Source organism: Antechinus flavipes, chromosome 5 (genome assembly GCF_016432865.1).
Source record: "Antechinus flavipes isolate AdamAnt ecotype Samford, QLD, Australia chromosome 5, AdamAnt_v2, whole genome shotgun sequence".
NCBI classification, from domain to species: Eukaryota; Metazoa; Chordata; class Mammalia; order Dasyuromorphia; family Dasyuridae; genus Antechinus; species Antechinus flavipes.
In genome coordinates this window covers 45,985,190-46,007,737 of record NC_067402.1, presented here as the reverse complement: position 1 = coordinate 46,007,737, position 22,548 = coordinate 45,985,190, and the positions used below count along the sequence as shown (strand labels likewise).

The following is a 22,548-nucleotide window of genomic DNA, read 5'->3' as shown; positions in this document are numbered from 1 at the left end:
ACCATATGTAATAACACTACTGACATCACAAAATCAACTGAATCAACTTATTTCAATGAAATAATGTAGATATAAAATTCCCATTAGTTCTATGAATTTTTAGTTTTGCAGTTTCAAATTGTTACATGTGATTAAGACTCAAATCAGTCTTATTCCAAAAAGATAACTTACAAAATTAAGTTAGCAAATTTATTTTTAAAATTTATTGATATTTTACAAAATGCATTCCTGTTACTTCCCAATGATTTCCCCTTATCCCTTCCAGCATTCCTACTATTTTCTCATTCTTCCTTTTTTCCCCCCTTTCTACCCCTTCTGCCCCTTGGAAGTTTTGCAAAGCAAAGGTAATTAAATAAATACATTATCTTAGTTGGATGTAACAACATTTGTGCTTCACTACCTTCCTGTCCTCCCACAAGAGGCAGACATACTTCACTGCTAGTTCAGAGTCACTCTCAGGATCTGCATTGGTCAGCATTCTGATCTTTCAATGTTGTTCTTTTTTGTTATACTGGTCTTTGTCTTCCTTTTTTTTTTTTTTTTTTTAATATCTATTCTCTCTTCGTGTCTCCATTTATCTAAGACCTCCCAAGTTTCCCTGAAATATACCAAATTTCAAATGATTTTCTAAACTTGTTGAAAATTACTGGAATTAATGCAAAATAAATTTCATTTAACTATATTATAGCCAATCAAGTAATTCAAATTTAATCATTTAAAAGAAGCAATAAAATTTCTGCTTTGATTTTGGATTTACTGTTGAAAGTATAAATTCTCTTTACTATTTCATTGGTTTCTTTTGGGACTTAATTTGAATTCAAAGTTTTCTTGAAGATTATTTCAGATTATAATATCTGAAGCTCCTGCCTTGTTTTATGTCTCTAAATGAGTCTTTTAAATTTTCTGCAGGTCATTGTGTCAATGAGCATAGCATTTGCTCAGCAGAGTGAAATAGCAAGACTTTCTAAGCAAAAAGAAGACATTGCATCAGTAACTGAAATAAATGCCTGTCAAGAAAAAGAATCCTTTGCAACTGATATGAAATGGTCTAAGAATGAGTTTAGCATGCAGGCTTTTGAGGCAGAAGAAATGAAATTTAAAGAATTGAAACCGCTTAGCAAAGAGTTGAGTGAAGAAGAATGCAAGGAAACTCTTTTATCACATAGTAATAATCTTGAAAGCACATTTGAATTGAAGGACCGAGAACTCGATTTTTCAAGAGAAATTTTCTCCCCAAACAGAGGGTTTATTTTTACAGAACATGTGAGTACTTGCCTCTTTAAATGTAAAAAAGAAATCATTGTTTGTTTTTTTAGTATTTCTCTTTTTGTTTGGATTCATTTCTATCAGTACAGACAGTACAAATGGATACCCTTGGAATGCTGACTTTAGAAGGTTCAGTGGCTTTTGTTTCATATTATGATCATTTGAATTTGTTTGGTTTTTTTCCCTTCTCTTTAAACTTTTCATTTCACACTGCTCTTAGAGATAATTAACATGAGAGTAGTTCCATGTTTCTGTGTGTCTCCTTATTATTTTGCTGTAAGCCTGGATCAAGCCTGAGGTAACAAACTTTATGGTGAGAAGAGATAAGAAGCTGATCTGAAATCTCTTCTTCACTTCCTAAACCCCATCTTTTTTCACTTGACCCTACAATAGGTCTTAGGTAATAGCATCATTAATTACTACCATCCCCCAAACTCATCTTTCTCATAGGTCCCATCTTATTTGTCATCTCAGATCCCTTACCTACCCAGTTCTTAAAATAAAATGTCCGGAACAGCCAAATCTCTTCCTTTGAAGTGTGCATGAATTTTGTTTTATTTCTTTAGATGCTCAAAGATTATATTAGCACCTACCTGTCTACCTTTCCCAATATTAACAAAATCTGTGAAAATAGATAGTGAAATAAAACAAGATAATAGGGGGCATAAAATAATTATACCATAAATGTGTGATCAGCTAAACAATATTATAGCAGGGTTTCACATCTTTATGGTACTACTTGCTCTTCACTTCTCCAAATGATTTTGTATTTGTTTATTTGCTGAGATGCTGTATCTGTCCTCATAAGTTGGAAGTTCTTTGAGTACATGAACTATTCTTTGTAGTTGTGTTTTCATCTCTGGCCCTTAAAATATGATAGGACCTATTTAGTGCTTATTAAATTGAATTGAATGTCATAGGGCATATAGAGTGCTGCATTACAAAGTGTGGCTCTCATATAAAATATCATGTTAGTTTTGCATAGTGCAGTGTTACTCACAACATACTGTGAGTTAAAATGATGGTTCCTGGCTTATAGAAGCCCATTAAAAATAACTTAATTCATATTATTTGTTACCAAAAATATGTCAGAAGGGATAATGGAGTTGTAGAGTAACTTGGCTGAGAAGAATCTTGAAAGAGAAATTCTTTAACCAGTCACTCAGGAAACATTCATAAGACACCTACTATGTGCAAAATACTATGCAAAGCTCTGTATATACAAAGAAAGGCAAAGACAGTCCCTGCCCTCAAAGTACTCACCATCTAATGGGAGAAACAGCAACTATGTATAGATAAGTTAAACTAATTATTTCATATTAACGTGGAGTATTATTATGGTGTGCCTCTTTTAATATTTCTTTAGAGGAAACTTAAGAGGATACAGAACTACAATGATTTCATATTCATTAAAATATGTGAATGCCTATAAATTTTCTTTATATTCTAAAATACATTATACTTGCAAACTGCTGTTAAATTTTATAGATCCAGGATGAGATTTTGGCATCAAACACAGACACTTCTAGGCAACTGATGGTACATGAAGAGCAGTTGGAAGATTTGAGGCAGGAGTTGGTGCGGCAATACCAGGAGCACCAGCAGGCCACAGAGTTGTTGAAGCAAGCTCATATGCACCAAATGGAGAGACAGCGGGAAGATCAAGAGCAGCTGCAAGAAGAGATCAAGAGGCTGCACAGAGAATTAGCCCAGGTAAATAAATGTCCCATGTGCAAATGAAAGGAGAAGCATTTTTACATAGAACTTTATTCCTCAGTATAAAGGAGCTTTTGTTTTGCCAAGTTTCTAATAACCTATTCAAAGAGAAGATCTCATTGTGCCAGGTCTTGTAGGGAGATTTTCTGTAACTGCTCCTGGAAGTCTGCTATGATTTCCTAGCACAGGATTTAGTTCCTTTATCTTGTTTCTAGGCCTTTTTCATCACCGATTTGATGATCCAAGGATTGGTTTTGCCCCATTTGTTTTTTCTTTGTTCTGCAGTGGATATAATCTGCATATGACTTCATTCAGTTTTGTCACATTCTCCATAGGCATAGAGGTTCACTGGACACCAAAGAGATAGATCTCTTTCCTGCTCTAATCTCACTAATTACTAGTAAACTCTCTCAAAGGTGACATGTTTCCAGAACTCTTTCTAGGGGAAAATCTCATTTTGATTCTAGAAAAAAATTTATATCATATTTCTAACCCTTTCCTGACTGAACATGTATGTACTTTGCTTGAAATTTGGGAACTGGGTTCTTATAAATTTCTGTATGGAAAAGCATACTCACAAAATCAATGGAGAAGAATTATAGACCAAACCAGCCTTTAATTATCAGTATTTCTTGAGAGAAAAGAATTTCAAACCTCCTTGAATTTAGATTCATATGCCTTAAGAAAAAAAAAAGACATGATATGACCAGAAAAATGTTTAAAATTTTTTGTCAAATGTAATGATAGACGTATTTTTGAAGTATAGAATTTGTGTTGTACCTGATGAATTAGTTTTTCTCCATTGCATTTTGTGAATTTAAAATTTTGATTTTTCAATGCAAAATCAGTTTTTGAAATCTGAAAGGCTTAATCAAGTCCTTAATAGTAATGTGAAACTAATATTTTTTTTAAAAATCTGATAATTTTGCATTGAAAACTATGAATATTTTTAACCCCTTGAAGTCTTCTGGTTCTTGGGGTTAAAAGATATCAATCATTCAATCAATAAACAATTTTTAAGTGTTGGGTTCTATGTTCAATGCTGAGACTTCTGCTTTAATATTCCTGATTTCTCTCCTCCCCTCCTATCGCAAACAATATTCTTTTACTACCTTTTCTCTTATTTAGAGTGCCTCAATAGATAATGAAAACCTGGTTACAGAAAGAGAGAGGGTGCTTTTAGAGGAGCTGGAAGCCCTAAAGCAGCGAACATTAGCTGGAAGAGAGAAGCTGTGTTGTGAGCTGCGCAGCAGCTGTACGCAAACACAGGTAGCGTGGACGTGGACTTGGGCCGGCGTGGCCATGGGAGCCCCAAAGCCTTGCATGTCGCGTCACGGGAACGTCAGTGGCCACGTGGCCAGGGCCACAGTCCTCTGGACAGGAGCCTTGTGACCATCTTTATGGGAGTGTGTGTGTGTTGCATCCATGATCTTTTTTCTTTTATGTATTCCAGTGGTTTGTCATTTCTTGATAACACTAATCTCTTGATAAACTCTAGTTAAATATTATTTTAAGTAGTATTTAATTTGTACATAAATGTTTTGGTTTCACTTTGTAATTAAGCGGAAGAATGACATGCCACTTCCAAAATGATCGGATTTCTGTCTGTCTTATCCTCCCTGCCTTTACAAAAACTAACGCAGGATGAAAGTGAGAACCAAGAAGTGGAAGAACAAATCTCTCAAGAAGAAGCAGAAGAAAAACCTCAAACTGCAGCTTCTGACATTCTCTCTAAAGAAAGGTATAGGAGATGTGTGTGTCATTTTATAGTTTGAAGGATGATTTTGTTCATCTTAAACTACTTAAGAGAATCACTGTTGTCTCGCTGCTCTTTTATATTTTGTCTAAGAAGCAGTGTAACCATTGGGCTACAGAACTATGAGTATATGTGAAGAGGAATGCCAGTTTTTCTACAGGATGCATTAGACAAGCAGGCTTTACAGGATACTGTGCTTTTAGTCAAGAACCTGCTTCTGGTACTTTGTATGACTTTGGGCAAGAGAAATAATTGAGATTTTCTTATTTGAAAAATTAAGGAATAGGACCAGATGCCTTAGAAGATCCTTTCTAGCTCAAATCTGTGATCCTAAAAACCATCCCTTTTTTGACATTCTGATTGTTTAGAATTTCTCTTGTCTAACTTCACAGCTTTATATACCATTTTACTATTACAAGGACACCATTGTAGTTATGAGTTATTTCATTATTTAATGTAGATTGAAATACATCATGGAATATTTCTTTTCTGGTTTATTCATATTCAAAACATTGTGTAATTTTTGTTTGATACTTGTTTCTTTTCATTTAGTGCAAACAGGAAACAAAAATGCTTTAATTCATGTATCAGTATATTTTAAAAAGTAGACACATGCTAAGCACTCTTAAATTTCACCTATTTATATAAATATTATAAGTGAATTACTGCAGCAAAATATCAGTACAAAATATAAAACACATTTATGTGTTCTTAAGGAATTTTTAAATGACATTTAAAATCCATTATTATTTAAATAAATAGAAATTATGCAACTTTAACAAAAATTAATGCATACTAACTTCATTTCCTCCTTTTCCAATTCCTGTAATTGCCTACTCTCTTTGTATACTCTTAATCCCTTTGCTCAGCTTTCATGGAGGCACTTGGCCCCTAAGATTTTGGCTCCCCAATTGGATCCTCAATATGGCGCACAATCAGTATGGATCTCAGACAAGAAAAACAGTGTATGAAAACTAGAGTTTCCCTAGAAATATAAAATAAAATAATTTATTTTATATTCATTCTCTAGTCAGTAGACTTGGTTACTAAATATTTAGTATTTGTAGGAATTTGGGTAATAAGTAGTTTTGAGGGGTTTTGTTTCTTTTTCTAATTATATATTAGGTATTACTTTTGTTTAATTTTAAGGAACCTTGTGAAATAGATAATTTTTGTTATAGGGAGAATTTACTTGAATACTACACTTGTGTTGGTAGTAAAGAAGCTTAGAAAAATTAAGAAAAGGTAAATGAGGATTCTTATTTAAATTATTTGATTTTAATTTTTCAATTTCCAAGTATATACCCAGTCACAGAATGTGACTTACATATGCAGATAGCATGATGACCATTCATTTTACAAACTGGAAAAAAAAATTCCTCATTTATCACTCTGAAAATGCCATATGTCTGATATGAAATATACTGTGACTTGATAATCAACTCATGTAGTAGGAAGTTACTGAAAAAAATTTAGTTTCTAGACAAATTGTCTTTTAAAAAATCCCATCAGTTAATCTCAATAGGTGTGCATATAGAAATATAAATAAAATGTAAGGAGAAAGAGAAATATTACAGTGCCTTTATTAAACTTAGTTATTAAAAACAGTTATTTAATTATTTAAAAGTTTTATCCATTAAGTTCCAAATTATTCATTGTATTTAGAGAGGTTCTTGTAAAGAAAACAATGTGCTTTGTGTTTATTGATAAGAACCTGTCATGATAAATGTCCCATTCCCCATCACTCAGTTTTGACCATCTTAATCCAGCATCTGCAAAGCCAGAGTTTTCAGTATTTGGAATCTGAACTCATTTCTAGAGAAGCACAGAAAGTGTTAGAGATTTTTTTTTGAGGGGGAGCCTGTTTTTTAAGTGGGTGCCCTTAAAATCATCTTCTTTGTGAGCTTGCAGGTGCAATGAGATAGTCACTTTATTTGTTTCAGTTCAATGAACTACACATTTTTGTGCATCTTGAAATATCATGGTTTATGGAGCCAAATCACATGGTTAAAAGAACCAGTTAAAATTTAAGTGTCAAAAGACTAAGTGAGAACCTTATAGATCCTTTAGGAGAAATGACTACATACAGGTTTATCCTTTAAAAATTAATGAGTATTTCCTTATGAATTTACTGCATTTTATGTATATGATGGTTAATTCATGCCAAGTATAGTAAAACAATATAATTAATTTATATGTGTTTACATTTGTAGGTATGCTCTCCAGAAAGCTAATAACAGACTCCTTAAGATCCTCTTAGAAGTAGTAAAGACAATAGCAGCTGTTGAAGAAACAATTGGCCGTCATGTTCTTGGTATTTTGGATCGATCTAATAAAGGGCAGTCATCAACTAACATTATTTGGAAGTCAGAGCCAGAAGGAACAGTGAAATCCTGTATCCATGAGGAAGAAGGTACCAGTTCTCTAGAATCTTGAAATCATTTTCATTGATTAAAATCTATTAAGTAAGTATCTGCTAGGTGAAAGACAGTGCAATATTCATAGTAAGCTATCAAAGCGTCTGTCACCACAGCAGACCCCCAAAACCTATCTAAGGAGCTTTTCTTCTAAATGTGTTCTTCAAAGTACACAATCACAATCAAAGTGCTGTTCTGTAAAGCTGCCTCCAGCCATACAGCTTCTGGAAAGTCAGTCAGTCATCTAATAAGAAAAGTCTCTGTGTGGTTGAATCCTCAGCCAGTGACAGAAAACATATATCTCTTTGCCCAGGAACCACTCACATCATCAGTATCCTCCTGAAATGCTTCATAATTTGAGAATCTGCAAAGAGATAAAAATTTGAATTAAAAATAGACTTTATTAAAGTTCCCAGAAGAAAATCACTATGTAAATCTAAGATATTAGCTTATAAAATAAGCTTTAAGATGAGAGGAATATTTAAGAGGAAATAATCCTGTGCTGAAGCATGAAACTAAGCTTGGATAATGTCCATTTCACATTTTATCTTTGCTTTCTGGCCTGGTTCTTTCCCATCTTCTTCCTATTCCTCTTTTGTAAGGATGAGCCAGAAGAATTTAATTCTCCTGGAGAAGGAAATCTTCTCTTCTCTTTCCTTAGTATGGAGGAAGGCAGCCCCTTGTGGCTGCATGAAGAAGGCTGTGGCTTCTCCCATTTAATTTTAAGTCATACTTCAATATTTCCTTTTTATGGGTGCTCAATATCAGTTTAACTTATGGCAACCACTTGTGTTATTTGTTCTCTGCACAAATCCAGTCTAATTAAATAAATTCATATGTTTCTTACAAACATATCTACAATTACCATCCATCTCCGTGGAAATAACATTTTTCCTTCCCCCCTCTTTTTTATTTGTTGAAGTTCAGTTCAGTTCAACAAAGAACTCTTCTACTAAGGGATACAACATAGATAGGCAGACATAGGTAATCTGGGAAGGTCAAAAAACATTAACAACAAAAGAAATTAGGAACTGTTTCTCAAGGAAGTGAATGCCTGAATGAACATTGGAGAAAGCTAAAGATTCTCAGTCAGGGAAGGATGTTGCCCATTTCAGGTGAGAGAACTGTCACAGACCCAAGCAGAGAAGCGGCTTATGGAAGGCTGAGTGCAGACAGTGTGAAGGAAATCCATCTGGCTACAGGTGAAGGGGCAATTCATGAAGGAACCTAAAAGGGCAGGTGAGAGTAGGAGGGTGAACAATCTGAAGAGCCGTAGCAAGGCTTTGATTCTAGAGGTGATAGGGGAGTGTGGCAGTTTCATGAGCAGAGGCGTGACGTGGGAGGCACTGTGTGCAGCACAAAGCTGGAGGTGGAGGGCGCAAACCTATGGGGTATTGAGTGACGGGTCTGGTAGGTCCCTCTGGACCTGAATTTTTTTCAACTGTTTAGTCATCAGCTTATCTAGAGAGCTTTAAGAAAAATTTCTACTTTGGGCCCTAGTATTTTTAAAAGAATTCCTGGGAAAGTTGAAATATATGTTCAAAATATTCATCTGATAACTTTTTTTTCATGGTTTTGATTATAAACTCTTCCCTTCTCCATAGATCTGACAGGTAAATTATTCCATGTTCTCCTAATTGGCTTATGGTATCACTCTTTATGTGTAAATCGTGTACCCATTTTGATCTTATCTTATAGGTTTGTTGCTCAGTGCCTAATTTCTGCTGTACTGCTTACTGATTTTTGCAGCAGTTATTGTCAGATAATGAGTTTTTTTCCTAAAATCTTTGTAAGATTTTAGGTTTATCATGTACTAGATTACGATGGTCATTTGCTACAATATATTTTGTATCTAATCTATTCCGTTGATCTACCATTCTGTTTCTTAGTACAGATTATCGATAATTGAGCTTTAACTAAGACATTTTCTTAGGTTGCTAATTGGTTCAACAAAAACATATCTTTATACATGACCTCTATACTTGTGGATTACCAACTTTCAAGACTGAGTATGCTGACCTATTGTTGTTTAAGAAATAATTTATTTACTAGTATTTGCATCTTCACAGTAGTGTTGGACTACATGCAAAGGAAGTTTTAGGGCCAAAGGGATATCATTGAATCTTCATCTAAATTTATATCACAGGGGTAGTTGAGATTCCAAAAGGCAGTTTTACTCCAGAACCATACTAGTCACAGTCAATAGTAAAAATTTTTTCTTTGCTTGGGAGAGATCTAGTTTTGATTTCCAACCAACATAAATATAACATGAAAAAATTTAACCAAAAAACCCATAAAAATATAACATAAAAATTTCTTTTAAAAAAAAACAAAACATTTCTATAAAAGTCTTGTGAAAGAAAACATAGCACCTTCCCCGAGAGAAAAATAAAACCTCAAGGAAAATCAAGGCTAAAAAAGGATGCTTCAATCTGTACTCAGAAAACATCATTTCTTTCTTTTTTGGAAGAGTAATGGATAGCATTTTTTCATCATAAGTTCTTCAGAGTTGCTTTGGTTCATTGAATTGCTGAAAAAGCTAAAACATTTATAGCTAATCATCTTACAATACTTCTCTTTCTTTGTACTTAGTACATTTCACTTTTTATCAGCTTATGGAAGTCTTTCCAGGTTTTTCTGAGGGCTTCTCATTTCTTATAGCATAATAATATTCCATAATCACATACTACAATTTGTTTAGCCACTCTCCAATTAATGGGTGTCCCTCAGTTCTGAGAAAAGAGCTTCTATAAACATTTTTATATATGTGGATCTTTTTCCTTTTTTTTTAAATCTCTTTTGCAAAACATACCTAGTAGTGGTATTGCATTATTTTATAGCCCTTTGGGTATAATTCCATATTTATCTCTAGAATAGTTGAATCAGTTCACAATTCCACCAGTAGTGTATAAATGTCTTACTTTTCTCATATTCCAACATGTGTCATTTTCCTTTTCTGGCCTATTAGCCAATCTAATGGGTATGAAATAGTAATTCAGAATTGTTTTAATTTGTATTTCTTTGACCAATAGTGAATTAGAACATTTTTTCATATGGCTATAAATAGCTTTGATTATTTCATCTGAAAAACTTTTATATCTTTTGGACATTTATCGATTGGGAAATGGCTCTTATTTTTATAAATTTGACTCAGGTCTCTATCTGTTTGAGAAACAAGACCTTTATCAGAGAAACTTGCTTCAAAATTTTCGCAATTACTATTGCTAAATGTATTTATCCCTGCTTCTTCTATGCTCTCTCTATCCTTTTATCCTGTCCCTCCTCAAAAGTGTTTTGCTTCTGACTATCTTGTCCCCCCACCCCCCAATTTACCCTTTCTGTCATCCTCTTCCTTTCTCATATTCCCTTCCCCATTTCTTTTCCTATAGGGTAAGATAAATTTCTGTCTGCAATTGAATGTGTATGTTATTCCTCTTTTGATCTAGTTCTGATGAGAGTAAGGTTCACTCTTTTCTCCTCTAGTTCCCCTTTTCTCTTCCACTATAAAAGTTCTTCTTGCTTCTTTTATGGCAGATAATTTGTCATTCTACCTCTTCCTTTTCCTTTCTCCCAGTATATTCCTCTCTTATGACTTAATTTTTTTAATAATGTCCCTTCATATTCCACTCAAACCTGTGCCCTCTCGCTTTCTCTGTGAGTATGTGTGTTTATATGTGTGTGTGTGTGTGTAATATATACATATATAGTGTGTACATACACACACACACACACACACACACACACACCCTCCTTCTAACAGCCCTAATAATGAGAAAGTTCTTATGACATATCTTCCCATATAGAAATATCAACAGATAAATTTAAGTTTCTTATCATTTCCCTTTCTTGATGACCTTTTTATGCTTCTCTTGAATCTTGTATTTAAAAGTCGAATTTTATATTCATTTCTGGTTTTTTCATCAAGAATGCCTGAAAGTCTTCTATTTCATTGAATATCCATTTTCACCCTGAAAGATTATACTCAGTTTTGCCGAGTAGTGATTCTTAATTGTAATCCTAATTCCATTGCTGTCATATCTGAAGCCCTCCTGTCCTTTAACATAGAAGATGCTAACTTTTGTGTTATACTGACTGTGGCTCCACTATGGTTGATTGTTTCTTTCAGGATACTTGTGGTATTTTCTCCTTGACCTGAACATTCCAGAATTTGGCTCTAATATTCCAGGGAATTTTCATTTAGGGATCTTTATTAGGAGGTGATCAGTGAATTCCTTCAATTTCTGTTTTACTCTTTGGTTTTAGAATATTAGGACAGTTTTCCTTGATAGTTTCTTGAAAGATGATATCCAGGCTTTTTTTTTTTTGATTATGGCTTTCAGGTAGTCCGATAATTTTAAAATTATTTCTCCTGAATCTGTTTTCCCAGTTAGTTGTTTTTCTATCAAAATATTTCACATTGTCTTTTCTTTATTTATTCTTTTGGTTTTTGTAATGTCTGGGCTCGCTTTCTGGAGGTCCTCCGAATGGGCCTTGGGACCAGCGTTGGTCTCAGCAGACTAATCACCACGAGAATAGTCAGGAATAAAGTCCAAAGTCTTTATCGTCTCCTTCAGTCTCCCAGTCTGTGCCAGCAGTCTCAGTCAGTCAGCCAGTCTACAGTATCTCGTCTCTTCCAGTCAGCAGTCTGCACATCTCAGTCTGTGACTTTGGTCTGACATACTCAATAGAGTACATCAATTTATCATACTGAGTATAAGCCAATCATTACATCACTAGGGAACCATTATCTCATTAATTCCACTGAGTTAATATCTTGTTGTAAGATTATGTTAATCATACTGGTTCTTAAGTATACCTTTAAAAAGAATTCTTGCCCTCTACAGGGTTTGTTTTATTATAATTTGATTTCTTATAAACTCATTAGTTTCCATTTGCTCATTTCCAGTTTTTAAGGAATTATTTTCTTCAATGAGCTTTTGTACCTCTTTTTCCATTTTGGGCAATTTAAGGCATTCTTCTCTTCATTACCTTTTTTGTATTTCCTTTTGCATCACTCTCGTTTCTCTTTCCAATTTTTCTTCTACCTCTCTTACTTCATTTTCAGAATCCCTTCTGAGCTCTTCCATGGCTTGAGACCAATTCTTATTTTTCTTGGAGGCTCTGGATATAGAAGCTTTGACTTTGTTATCTTCTGAGTATGTTTTGATCTTCCTTGTCACCGTACTAACTTTCTGTAGTCAAAATCTTTTTCTATTGTTTGCTCATTTTCTCAGCCTATAACTTGACTTTTAATTCTTTGTTAAAGTAGGGTTTTGGCTCCAGGGTAAAGAATTCACTGTCCCAAGCTTCAGGAGTTTTGTGCAGCTATCTTCAGAGATCTTTCTAGGGCCCTTTAAGTTTTTTGTTCTTCCAAAGTGGTATTATCAAAAGAGAGGTATGTTTACTACTTTGCTGATGTGTTCTGGTCTGTGAGCAACCACAAGCACTCTTTTCTTTTTTCTTTTTTTTTTTAATATTTTATTTTATTTTATAATGACTTTATATTGACAGAATCCATGCCAGGGTAATTTTTTACAACATTATCCCTTGCACTCGCTTCTGTTCCGATTTTTCCCCTCCCTCCCTCCATCCCTCCCCTAGATGGCAAGCAGTCCTATATATGTTAGATATGTTGCAGTATATCCTGGATACAATATATGTTTGCAGAACCGAACAGTTCTCTTGTTGCACAGGGAGAATTGGATTCAGAAGGTAAAAATAACACAGGAAGAAAAACAAAAATGCAAATAGTTTATATTCATTTCCCAAAGTCTTTCTACTTTTAAAGATACTAAAAAAGTATGGTCTTCTGCCCTGGTTGGAGACTTAGTTTAGTGTAAGCTCTAGCATTCCATCTGGATCCTTGTGAATGTAATAATTACAATCTTTGGAAATAGGTTTTGATTCTCTCCTTTTCTGAACATCTCTGAGAAGTTGCCCTTGTCAGGCTAACACCAAAAATATTTTGACTGGTCCCAGAGAGTACCTAGGAATTAACTGAGGGCTGGATTCAGAGATCTGAGAATCATGAGCTTCAAGATAATCATTAAACCAGCAGGAGTAGATGAAGTCATGGAATGTAGAGAAAGAGAAGAGAAAAAGAAAAGATTGTGCCTTTGGGTACTTATAAGATTTAGAAAGGCAAAGTTTTGCCTGTGATCACTCTGACAAGAAATGGAAGGATTTGAATCCATGTCGTCCTATCTCTCCTATGCTGTGTTCTTTGTCAAGAATGTGAAGTGCTGCCATGAAGAAGAGAGATTAGATAGCTATGTTTTTCTTGGTTCTTTCCACTGAACCATGACTGTTCCCATATCTCAGCTTATCATAAAGGTTATATTCCATGGCAGAAATGGGTACCTTGCACTTTAATTTATATTTACATAGAAGGCACACCCATGCTTTATTAACTTTAAATACATATAGATATAGTTGACTTATATTATCCAGAAAACAGAAATAGTATAGAAGAATTAAATGTAGTCTCATTAGGAACTCTTATTTAGGTTAAAATTTACTATAGTAATCAAACCTTTAACAAATCAAATTAAAATTGTCTAGAGTTTAAATAGGTTTTTTTTTTTTCACCTCCTACCTAAAAAACTAGGTATAGTCAGTGAAACATTCAAAACCAAGAAGAGGAGAAAATCAAAGATCTTAAATAATGCCTACATTCTTTTCTACAAGGCTTGTATTGTTCTCTTTTATACTGTTTTTTCGGTTGTTGTTTTTTTTTTTTTTTTTTTGGCTAGCTGTTGAACAGCAAAATAGTATTGCATTTTTTGTATTGTCAGATATTAATTTGATAAGTAAATTCTAATTTGTTTTATGGCATCATAATTGTGAAAGGTAGATACCTATACAATTTCTCTGTGTTGTTCAGTAGTTTTTTAATCATGTCTGGTACTTCATGATCTCATTTTGGATTTTCCTGGCAAAAAATAGTGGGATAATTTGTCTTTTCCTTCTCCAGCTCATTTTACCGATGAGGAACCTGAGGCAGACGTGCTGATGGCCTGCCCAGGGTTAAGTAGCGCAGCTAGTCAGGGTCCGAGGCTGAATTTGAATTCAGGAAGAGGAGTCTTTCTGGCCCTAGGCCCAGCACTCACTAGGGCACCACCCGGCTGCCCCCACCTCCTGGACAGCTGCTTTCACAAGTGGACTTGCCCTGTTTCATTTTCAAAATGTGTCATAACTTCTGAATGTGAATTTTACCATCCTGCATTCTCCCTCTCACAGAGGAGCCCGTGGGCCCTTACCGGGGAAGCGGCGTGCCCGGCAGTGCCGCGAGCGCCTGGTCAGAAGTGGCCGAGGAGAGGCTGGAGCTGTGTCAGCGGCTGGTGCGATGTGGCTTTGCTGGAGCAGAACTGGACCCTGAAAACGAAGGGCTCGTCCTGAGCGTGAGCTCCCGCCTCCAGGCAGCAGTGGAGAAGCTCCTAGAAACCATCAGTGAGACGAGCAGCCAGGTAAGGTTTCCTTGGAGCTGGAGGTCCGGGGGCCCTGCCAGCCTGGCTTCTGGGGGCGTCTCTGACTTCTGGGCTGGGGGCCTTCTGTCAGGGCAGACCATGTGGACACCTTCTCGTCAACTTAAATTATTAGCGAGGTCCCTGAAGCACCCCTAGCCGTATCAGAAACAGCACAGAAACTCCAATTTTTCTCCTCCCAGCACTGTCATCTCCTCCTCCACAGAGATTCTTCAGCTACCTCCTTAAATCAGAAGCAGCATGGCGGACTGCAGGTGAGAGAGAGCTGGCTTTGAACAAGGGAAGACTTGGCTTCAGATCCCTCCTCCAGTATATCCTGGCTAGAGGACCCTGGGAGAATCATTGAACTTCTCAGTGGTTTAAGAAGTCCTTGAACCTTGTGCCAGCCCTCTGCTTCCCTGGGCATGTGCCCCTCTCCTGCCTCCTGCCTATCCCCATCTCTGCAGGCAAATTCATATTATAATAAAAATTGCTTTACATAGAGGTCTGTAGAAAAGTCTGCTTATGTAAAGCAAGAACTATCTGTGCTCATTTCATGAAGATAGTTCTGAAAGGTTCCTTCTACCTTCAAATTTTTCTGGCTTTCTGGGAGGTTGTACTCAGTTTGATGCAAAGATTACAAAGTAAACCATCAAGTACTCGCCTATAAAGGGCATTCATATAATATTTATGTCTTTTCATTTTTTGTCTAAGTTTTCAAGTGTCCCAGGAGATTGTCTGCTATATGCAGTGAGACTAATTGTTCAAGTTAAATAGGAAATGTCATGATTGGATCTGAATGTTTCAGTTGCATCAAGATATTATAAAAATTCTAGTTTCCTCAAATATTACTATGACTTAAACATAATTCATTTAGTAATTGGTTTTGAATTTTTAGGAAGATATGAAATAGTTATGGTAACTTTAGACTTTCTGATTTGTTCAATTGCACTTCCAAGATAATCAGTAATAAAAATGAGCCTGAAATCAATGTATATATTTAATAGTTAAAGTAACACAAAACAACAACTTAAATAAGTGAGTTTTTTAAAATCAGCATCATGTATTTTAACTTGGTTTCTTTGTAATAGATTTTTTTCACTTTGACCTTGATTTTTTCAGTAATCTATCTTAACAATCAAGAATCATTCTGAAAAGCAACTTTGTTAGATGCTGAGTTCATATTCGTGGGGAAATTTGGAAATGGAATTCTCATGGTCTTTTTTTCTAAGACTCAGAGCCCAAATATATCTTCTCAGAAATGTGAATATAGTTAAAAGCACTTTGCAGCAAACTTGCCTCCTGTATATATCTTGTACTTATAGCAGAATACAAAGACTGCTTTCATTCTTCTAGTTGTCACTGAGAGAAGTGCCCTTTTGTGACAGCCTCTTTGGCTGTCCTTTAACACTGGCTGCACTTTGATTTCCCCCTGACTCACTGGTAGAGGTAGAAGAGCCAGGAGTACTCCCTTTCTCACCGCCATTCCAGGTTCTGTCCCTCTTGGTAATCTCTTTTCCTTTGAGGTTTCCTCAGTCCACATGTACCACCCAATCAGAATTCTAGTAGCTGTTGTCTACCAGGACCCTTTCCTTCTTCCTAAATGAGTTCAGTATCTAACTTACAGTGTTTTCTCTTCAGCCCTTGTACAAGGGGACTTGAACATGTATAGTGATATTCCCTTAGATGGTTAGATTTCATAGCTCCTTATCTTACTTCTCATGACTTACTTCTTCACCCCATCTCAGCCATACTAGAGCATCATCTTCCTTACTTTGCTGTCATCCACAAATGTTCCACTTTTATGCTGAAGAACCTAATCACAATATATTTTCTGTCCACCTCTTCCCTGGCAATTCCAAATTCTGTTTTTTAGCCATTCTGTGGTTTCTGGTTTGTTCCCTGGCCGTCAGTCGCCCCTGCAGGAACATTACTCTTCTACCTTCCCCATCTTGACTCTTTAGGGAACCACGTCAGCCTCCATTGCCCTTTTCTCACATCACCAGACTTATGCTGCCTTCTGCCGCTCCTCCCCCCAGATCCTCTTCCTCCTGACCACGGCATCGTTGCTTCATCCCTCCTGTGGGGGATGCTCTCCCTCCTGATCTCCGCCTGGCTCCTGACTTCCCACCAAAGCCCCACCATGGACAAAAAGCCTTTTCTGGTTTCTGGCAGTTGTAGCACTTTGCCTGTGGAGATTATTTACAGTTTTCCTGTCTTCAGCTCATTTGTACATAGGGTTAGCGTGACATCTCTCTCTTTTGGCTCCTGGAGAGAAGCGGTGATCCTCCTTGTATCCTCAGTCCTGAGCCCAGGGCCCAGCCCCAACATTAGGGACACAGAGTACTTAGCAGGATGGGTGCCTTCCCTGAGGAACTCTCCCTTCCTCTCCTCAAAGCAAAGCAGACAAGAGTTCTCTGACTCTCTCAGCTTAGGCAGAGAGATGGTGAATGGAGAGAAGGCACCTGTCCATCTTCTTAGAGAGAATCCCTCCCTACCCAGTGAGTCCAGGACAGAACGTACCCTTTCGTAGGGTACTGGAGGCTCAGCCCCCATCCAGACACTGATTGTGGGAAAAGACCAGCAGTGCCCTCTCCCCATCCTTAGGCACTATTGACACAAGTCTAACTCTTCGGAGACCAAGCTTACCCCAACCTTCTCTCCTTTGGCTGGGCACATCATAACACATTCTTCTCTACCGAAGAATTGTTAGAGGCAGACCCCATTAGTGTGCCACGGTTCTTTTCAGCAGACCACACATCTAAATAAAACTTGTACTGGGAAGGAGAAGTGTATTTTTAAAAGTCTGTTAAAACAAGATCACATGTGTAAAATGTAAGGTTATTAGATACTATAGAGCAGGAAGTGGAAGGGAATGGGACAACCACAGGTGATGATGACCTGAACACTAGGTACAACAACAGCCTTTCAATGCTGGAGTTGTATAAGTTGAGAATTTTGTATGGCCCGCATATGCTATTATAAATATCTAAATGGCTCCCTACCTCTGCATTATGTTTCTACTACAGCACATTACATTATCTACTGTACAGCATATTAAAACAGCACCAGGATTTTTGGGATACCCCATTTAAGTCTCTAGTATTGCCCCAAGGTTTGATGGGTGTATCTTGCTTTCATTGGATAAGTTAATGGATGAGCTTTTTGCTTTAAGAAGCAAAGTCGATGATGATTATATCAAGGTAGAGAATTACTATCTACCTTAAAGGTAAATGATTTTTGTTATATGTAGTTGTTTTGTGTCCAGCTCCCTGTAATAATTAACTATTATAATATAGTCCTGCTGGATTTTACCCAGACGAGCTAATTATAGGATCAAGCCTATTTGAAAACAGTCAACCAAGGCTATGTCATTAGCATATACTGAAAGAGATTTCCCTCACACTGGCAGAAAAGTATCTTTAACAAGTTGTTGTTTTTGTTGTTTTATTTGTTTTTACTACATTTTTTCCTTGAAAAGTGATCTTTGACCATAGCTTTCATAAATTGAATGGCTACAGACAGCTACTTCCCTGAAGTAGTTTTCCACCCACAAATGTTTTTCACCATCTTAGGATGCAGTTTAGGACCAAAGAAGATAATTTTCCAAGTGATGTCCTTAGGCCCTGAAGCAATTAATGAATGAGCAGTTAACTCCTACAGACTGTTTCTTTAACTATCTGATAAAGTCTTTAGAGTTTTCCTGATCCCACATCTGAGAAAAATGTCATGTGACCCATATGTCCTGAAAAATGGTCAACAATTTTGTTTTCTCAGAAGGGAGGCTATTCCTGAAAATGAGTCAGCTACATAATGGTTGTCTGTTTTGTTTGTTTGCTTTTTAAAAGCATAGATGGAATAAAAGCAAACAAGAAGTATATAACTTACTCCTCCCACTCTATTGAACATTAGTCAGTTTTGTCAGGATTTGGCCTGATAATTAAATAGTTTGGAAGATTTGTTGAAAGTAATAGTCACACTGATAGAACATCAGCCATGTAAAACTCCCAAGAATTCAGTCGTATCACTACATTTTTTTACATAGTTAAGGATTTTAGCCCTTTAGGTACCATTTAAAAAATGATTATCATTCTGAATAAAAATATTGTAGCATGTTTTATACCCTTCCTTTACTCTTTGAATAGACTGTATTTAACAGAATTTACCTTTTCTTGATTCAAGTTAATGAAAGTCAATAAATCAACAAGTATTTCTGAAATACCTACTATGTGCCAGGCACTACAGATATGAGTACAAAGAATGAAATTATATCTATTTGCATTTAGCTTGCATAAGACAATAAATATACATAAAACTACATACAGCACAAATATAAATTTGTGAAATACAAGGTAGCCTAGGATGGAGGTACTCCTGTGCCCTTTCTTAAACCTGCTTTTCATTATCTTTCAGCATTTTCTTGTGCTTTCAAAAGTTGATACTTTAAACTGCCATTAACATTATTTCTGCCTGAAATAGAGCTTTAAATATAAATATATTCATTCCAGTTTTCTGCTTCTGAAAAGTTCCTAGAGGGCAACAATGGATTTGAAGGCCTAGCACCTAGCATAGTGCACATAGTAAGTCACCTAAGAAATGATTATTTATGAATTGATTCTATGCTTGTATGAGTTTGAAAACCAGGTAATCAAGCATATTTTGTTGTCAATACGATGCTATTTGCGTGGTCTGGATCCCTGGTGGTCTAGAGATTAGTGGCTATAAGAGAGTCATCAAGAATCCCCTTTAAATCGGCCGGAGGTTCTAGGAATGAAAAAATTCATTCATTCCCGATTATCAGTTGCAAAATGAAAGTTTATTGTTAGATAGAAATCAGTTTAACCAGAGACTGACTGCTATAGTGGCAGATCTATGGAAAATAGAGTTTTGCACTGAGAATGCAGTTCTCAGTAGACAGAAAGTCCTGGCAACTGAGTAAGCTACGAGGTCCATCTGCAAAGGACGCTTATTATATTGGCTATCTTAGTGAGGGTTGGGAAGCCCGAGCTAGGTGGCCCAAGCAAGTCAGAATGGGGGCTGGGACAACCGGAGCAGATCAGAACCAGTGGGGGCGGGGAGAGCCCAAATTGACTCAGATCCAGTGGGGGCTAGGACAAGCCCGGATCTCTTATTGGAATTCAAAAGGATGTTTTTGACCAGGATTTGTGAATCAAAGGCCCTGACTTCCAGGAAAGACATTTTGTCTGGAGAGGATATGCCTCAGCCAGTAGGGGCTGGGAATCTGAAAGGAATCACAGATCAATAGGAAATACAGTTTCTTAAAGGGACCCCATCCCACTTCACATATAATAAGCATAATTATACTCTTCTGTGAGATTCTAAAGTGCATGAGCTTTAATATATATCCTTTGTAGCATCTATTTCGACTCTTTTGTGGCTTCTTTTGCTGATTTACTGATTCCTAACTGCGTTCAGGGTAGTTAAAATCTCCAAAGAGCAAGTCCCAGAGGAAGTCTTAATGAATAATAAGGGGTTTGCAGTTCTACTCTATTTTCACAAAGGACAAGATAAGTAGGACTGGCTTTTGAGTAGCATAAGAAAATCAGATAAAACCATTCAGGCACTTTGGAAGCATGGAAGGAATATTGGACATGGTCTCAGAAGATCCAAGTTTGAATCCCAGCTCTCAGTTTGAGAGCCTTAACCACATGATCTTTGGGCATTGCCATCTATAATTGTCTCGTGAGCCTTCAAAGTGGGCTTTCCCACTTGGGACCTTGATCTGACATACCAAGAAGTAATTTCACTGATTTGATAATATTGAGAAATTTTAAGAAGATTTGTTAATAACCATACCATTCAGATGGCATTTTATTAAAAACCACTTGACAAGCATTGGGAATGGCAAAATTAATTCTTTTCTCATGCAACAAATTTTAACCCAAACCACACTGGGTCATGTTTAGAACAATAGACTAATTTGAAGAAGTTAATTCTTCTCCCTTTAGACTTTGGGTCAGATACCTTCCTCCAATTAAAAATCTTTCTCTGTTCTAAAAAATCCTTCTTGAGGTACTTGGAAATTTTCATTGTTATTCAGCCTCTAATTAAATGATGGGCCCCATTAATGAAATTTTAAAGTTGGTATTGAATTTTTATTAGAGCCATCTGCTTGTCTAATGCTTATCATTTTTGAGAAAGAATTGTCAAGTTCAAGATATTTGGAAGCTTGCTCAGAAAAGATACTTAAAGAATGTCTTTCATTTCATCTAAAGACGTTTCCCATTGAAAATGTCATTTAATTTTTCATGTACATTTTTTAAAAATTGAAAGCAGCTTACTAGTATCAGTATTCGTTTTAGAGCTCTAATTGCACCAGTTCACTACTGTTGTGTCATTGTGTGCTTTTCAGCTTCTGTTAAGGTTCATTAAGTACACAAACTGGCATAACTTCAGCAGCTTAGTGCCTTGTGCACCTTCATTTTTAAAACAATGCCAAAAATATTTTCTTTTTGAAAAACAACTAGTCTCAGTGCATTGGAATATCCAAATAGTTTGTAGTTGAATTATTTGTTTTTTTCAGCTAACTATTTGAGAGGATGGATATCCTTTGTTAGAGAAATATCAGGTTAAAAAAATGCCTATAAAATTCTCCAGAATTAAATAATGAACACACTACATGTTTAAACAAGCTTTTCAGTAAAGTGGACCCATGAACTCAGTGTATGCATATATTTTAGCTTTTTTAACATTGAGAAAAGTGAGCAGATTATTTTAAAAGCACAACTTACCTAAACACCCCTTTTCAAAGTCTGACGTGGTACTTGGATCCTGTTAGACAAGCTTCTTTGTGGGCGTGTTAATTCAAATTCCACCTGCCAGTGCACCTATAGGTAAAGACATAAAACCACTCCCTCTGCCTTGAACTTTTCCTGAGGGAACATTGACTAGAATCTTTTGCCTAGCCTAATGGACTGTTTGAATAACAATTCAGAAAAGCTTTTCCTTTTAAACCAAGCAGCAAGAACAAAGACAAATAATGTTGCTGCAGCTAAACTTCTCCTCTTTTGCTTCTATGGAGATTTCAAGTGTTGACTTTCCCTGCCGACTTCTACTTGCACTCCTTGCTTTCTGCGGCATAGAGCATTGACGTTGAAAGAATATTTCATCGCTTTGTTTTGCTGATTTGCTGCTTATGGTCTCATTCTTTCACTTTTCAAGGAATTTATCACTCTTCTGGAGAAGATTTTATTGTGAGAAGAATGGCAGAGTCTAGTTTTTGAAAAGTGACCTTTTAATAATTCAAGTGTGTACATTAATTGTTCAAGATTTATGCCTTTTTTGGTGCTGCTCTGGTCTTATCTTCAGAAATTGGAAAGAAGAGAAACCCTTTTTAACCAACTATAGGTAGCCAAACTGCTCATTCAGTTGAACCAGATCATCAGTGACCTCGTCTAGAATGGATTCCTATAGGACTTACTGGGCATCAAACACCTTCAGTGGCTTGTGGTTGGAAGAGCAGGATGAAGACATGTATGAGGTTGAATCACGAGTGCCTTTACCAAACCCTTTTCCTCTCAGTGAACAGTTGGATGAAAATAATTCAGTTGTTGTTAATACTTCTATTTTTCATTTTAGTCATAAACGAAATGGGCATATATTAAAGCTCATTTCAAAAATCTCCTTGCCTACCCCACCATACTCAGTAAGTACTAAAATTATTCCTTTGGTTGAAAACTGAATGAGAAAAGAAATACTATTTTACATAGTTGAGATAAGACATAGAAGTGATGGACGCACCTTTTTTGCCTCAGTTTTTTGGTTTTTCATTTAAATTATATGATGCTATTCAGCTTTAAGTGAATTAGATTTCAGTGATCTTCAGTAACCTAGTGTACAAATCTACTCTGAAGTTGAGGGAGAATAGTAGTCTAATGTGACAGTTGTTCAATTCTAGTTACCTACAGGA

General features: G+C 36.1%; 1 protein-coding gene across 3 annotated transcripts in view; it reads left to right on the top strand.

The window, feature by feature from the left end:
* The window catches only part of AKAP9 (A-kinase anchoring protein 9), a 174,388-nt gene that overhangs the window by 89,364 nt on the left and 62,476 nt on the right, over window positions 1-22,548 (top strand). For 2 of the 3 annotated variants that reach the window (XM_052001534.1, XM_052001533.1), the window contains exons 17-22: window positions 910-1,263; window positions 2,755-2,979; window positions 4,111-4,251; window positions 4,626-4,723; window positions 6,952-7,151; window positions 14,395-14,621. In XM_052001534.1, coding sequence (XP_051857494.1) covers window positions 910-1,263; window positions 2,755-2,979; window positions 4,111-4,251; window positions 4,626-4,723; window positions 6,952-7,151; window positions 14,395-14,621 — 1,245 coding nt within the window. Of the gene's footprint in view, window positions 1-909; window positions 1,264-2,754; window positions 2,980-4,110; window positions 4,252-4,625; window positions 4,724-6,951; window positions 7,152-14,394; window positions 14,622-22,023; window positions 22,285-22,548 lie in introns of those variants that run through there. The other variant, XM_052001535.1, reaches the window with a different exon arrangement.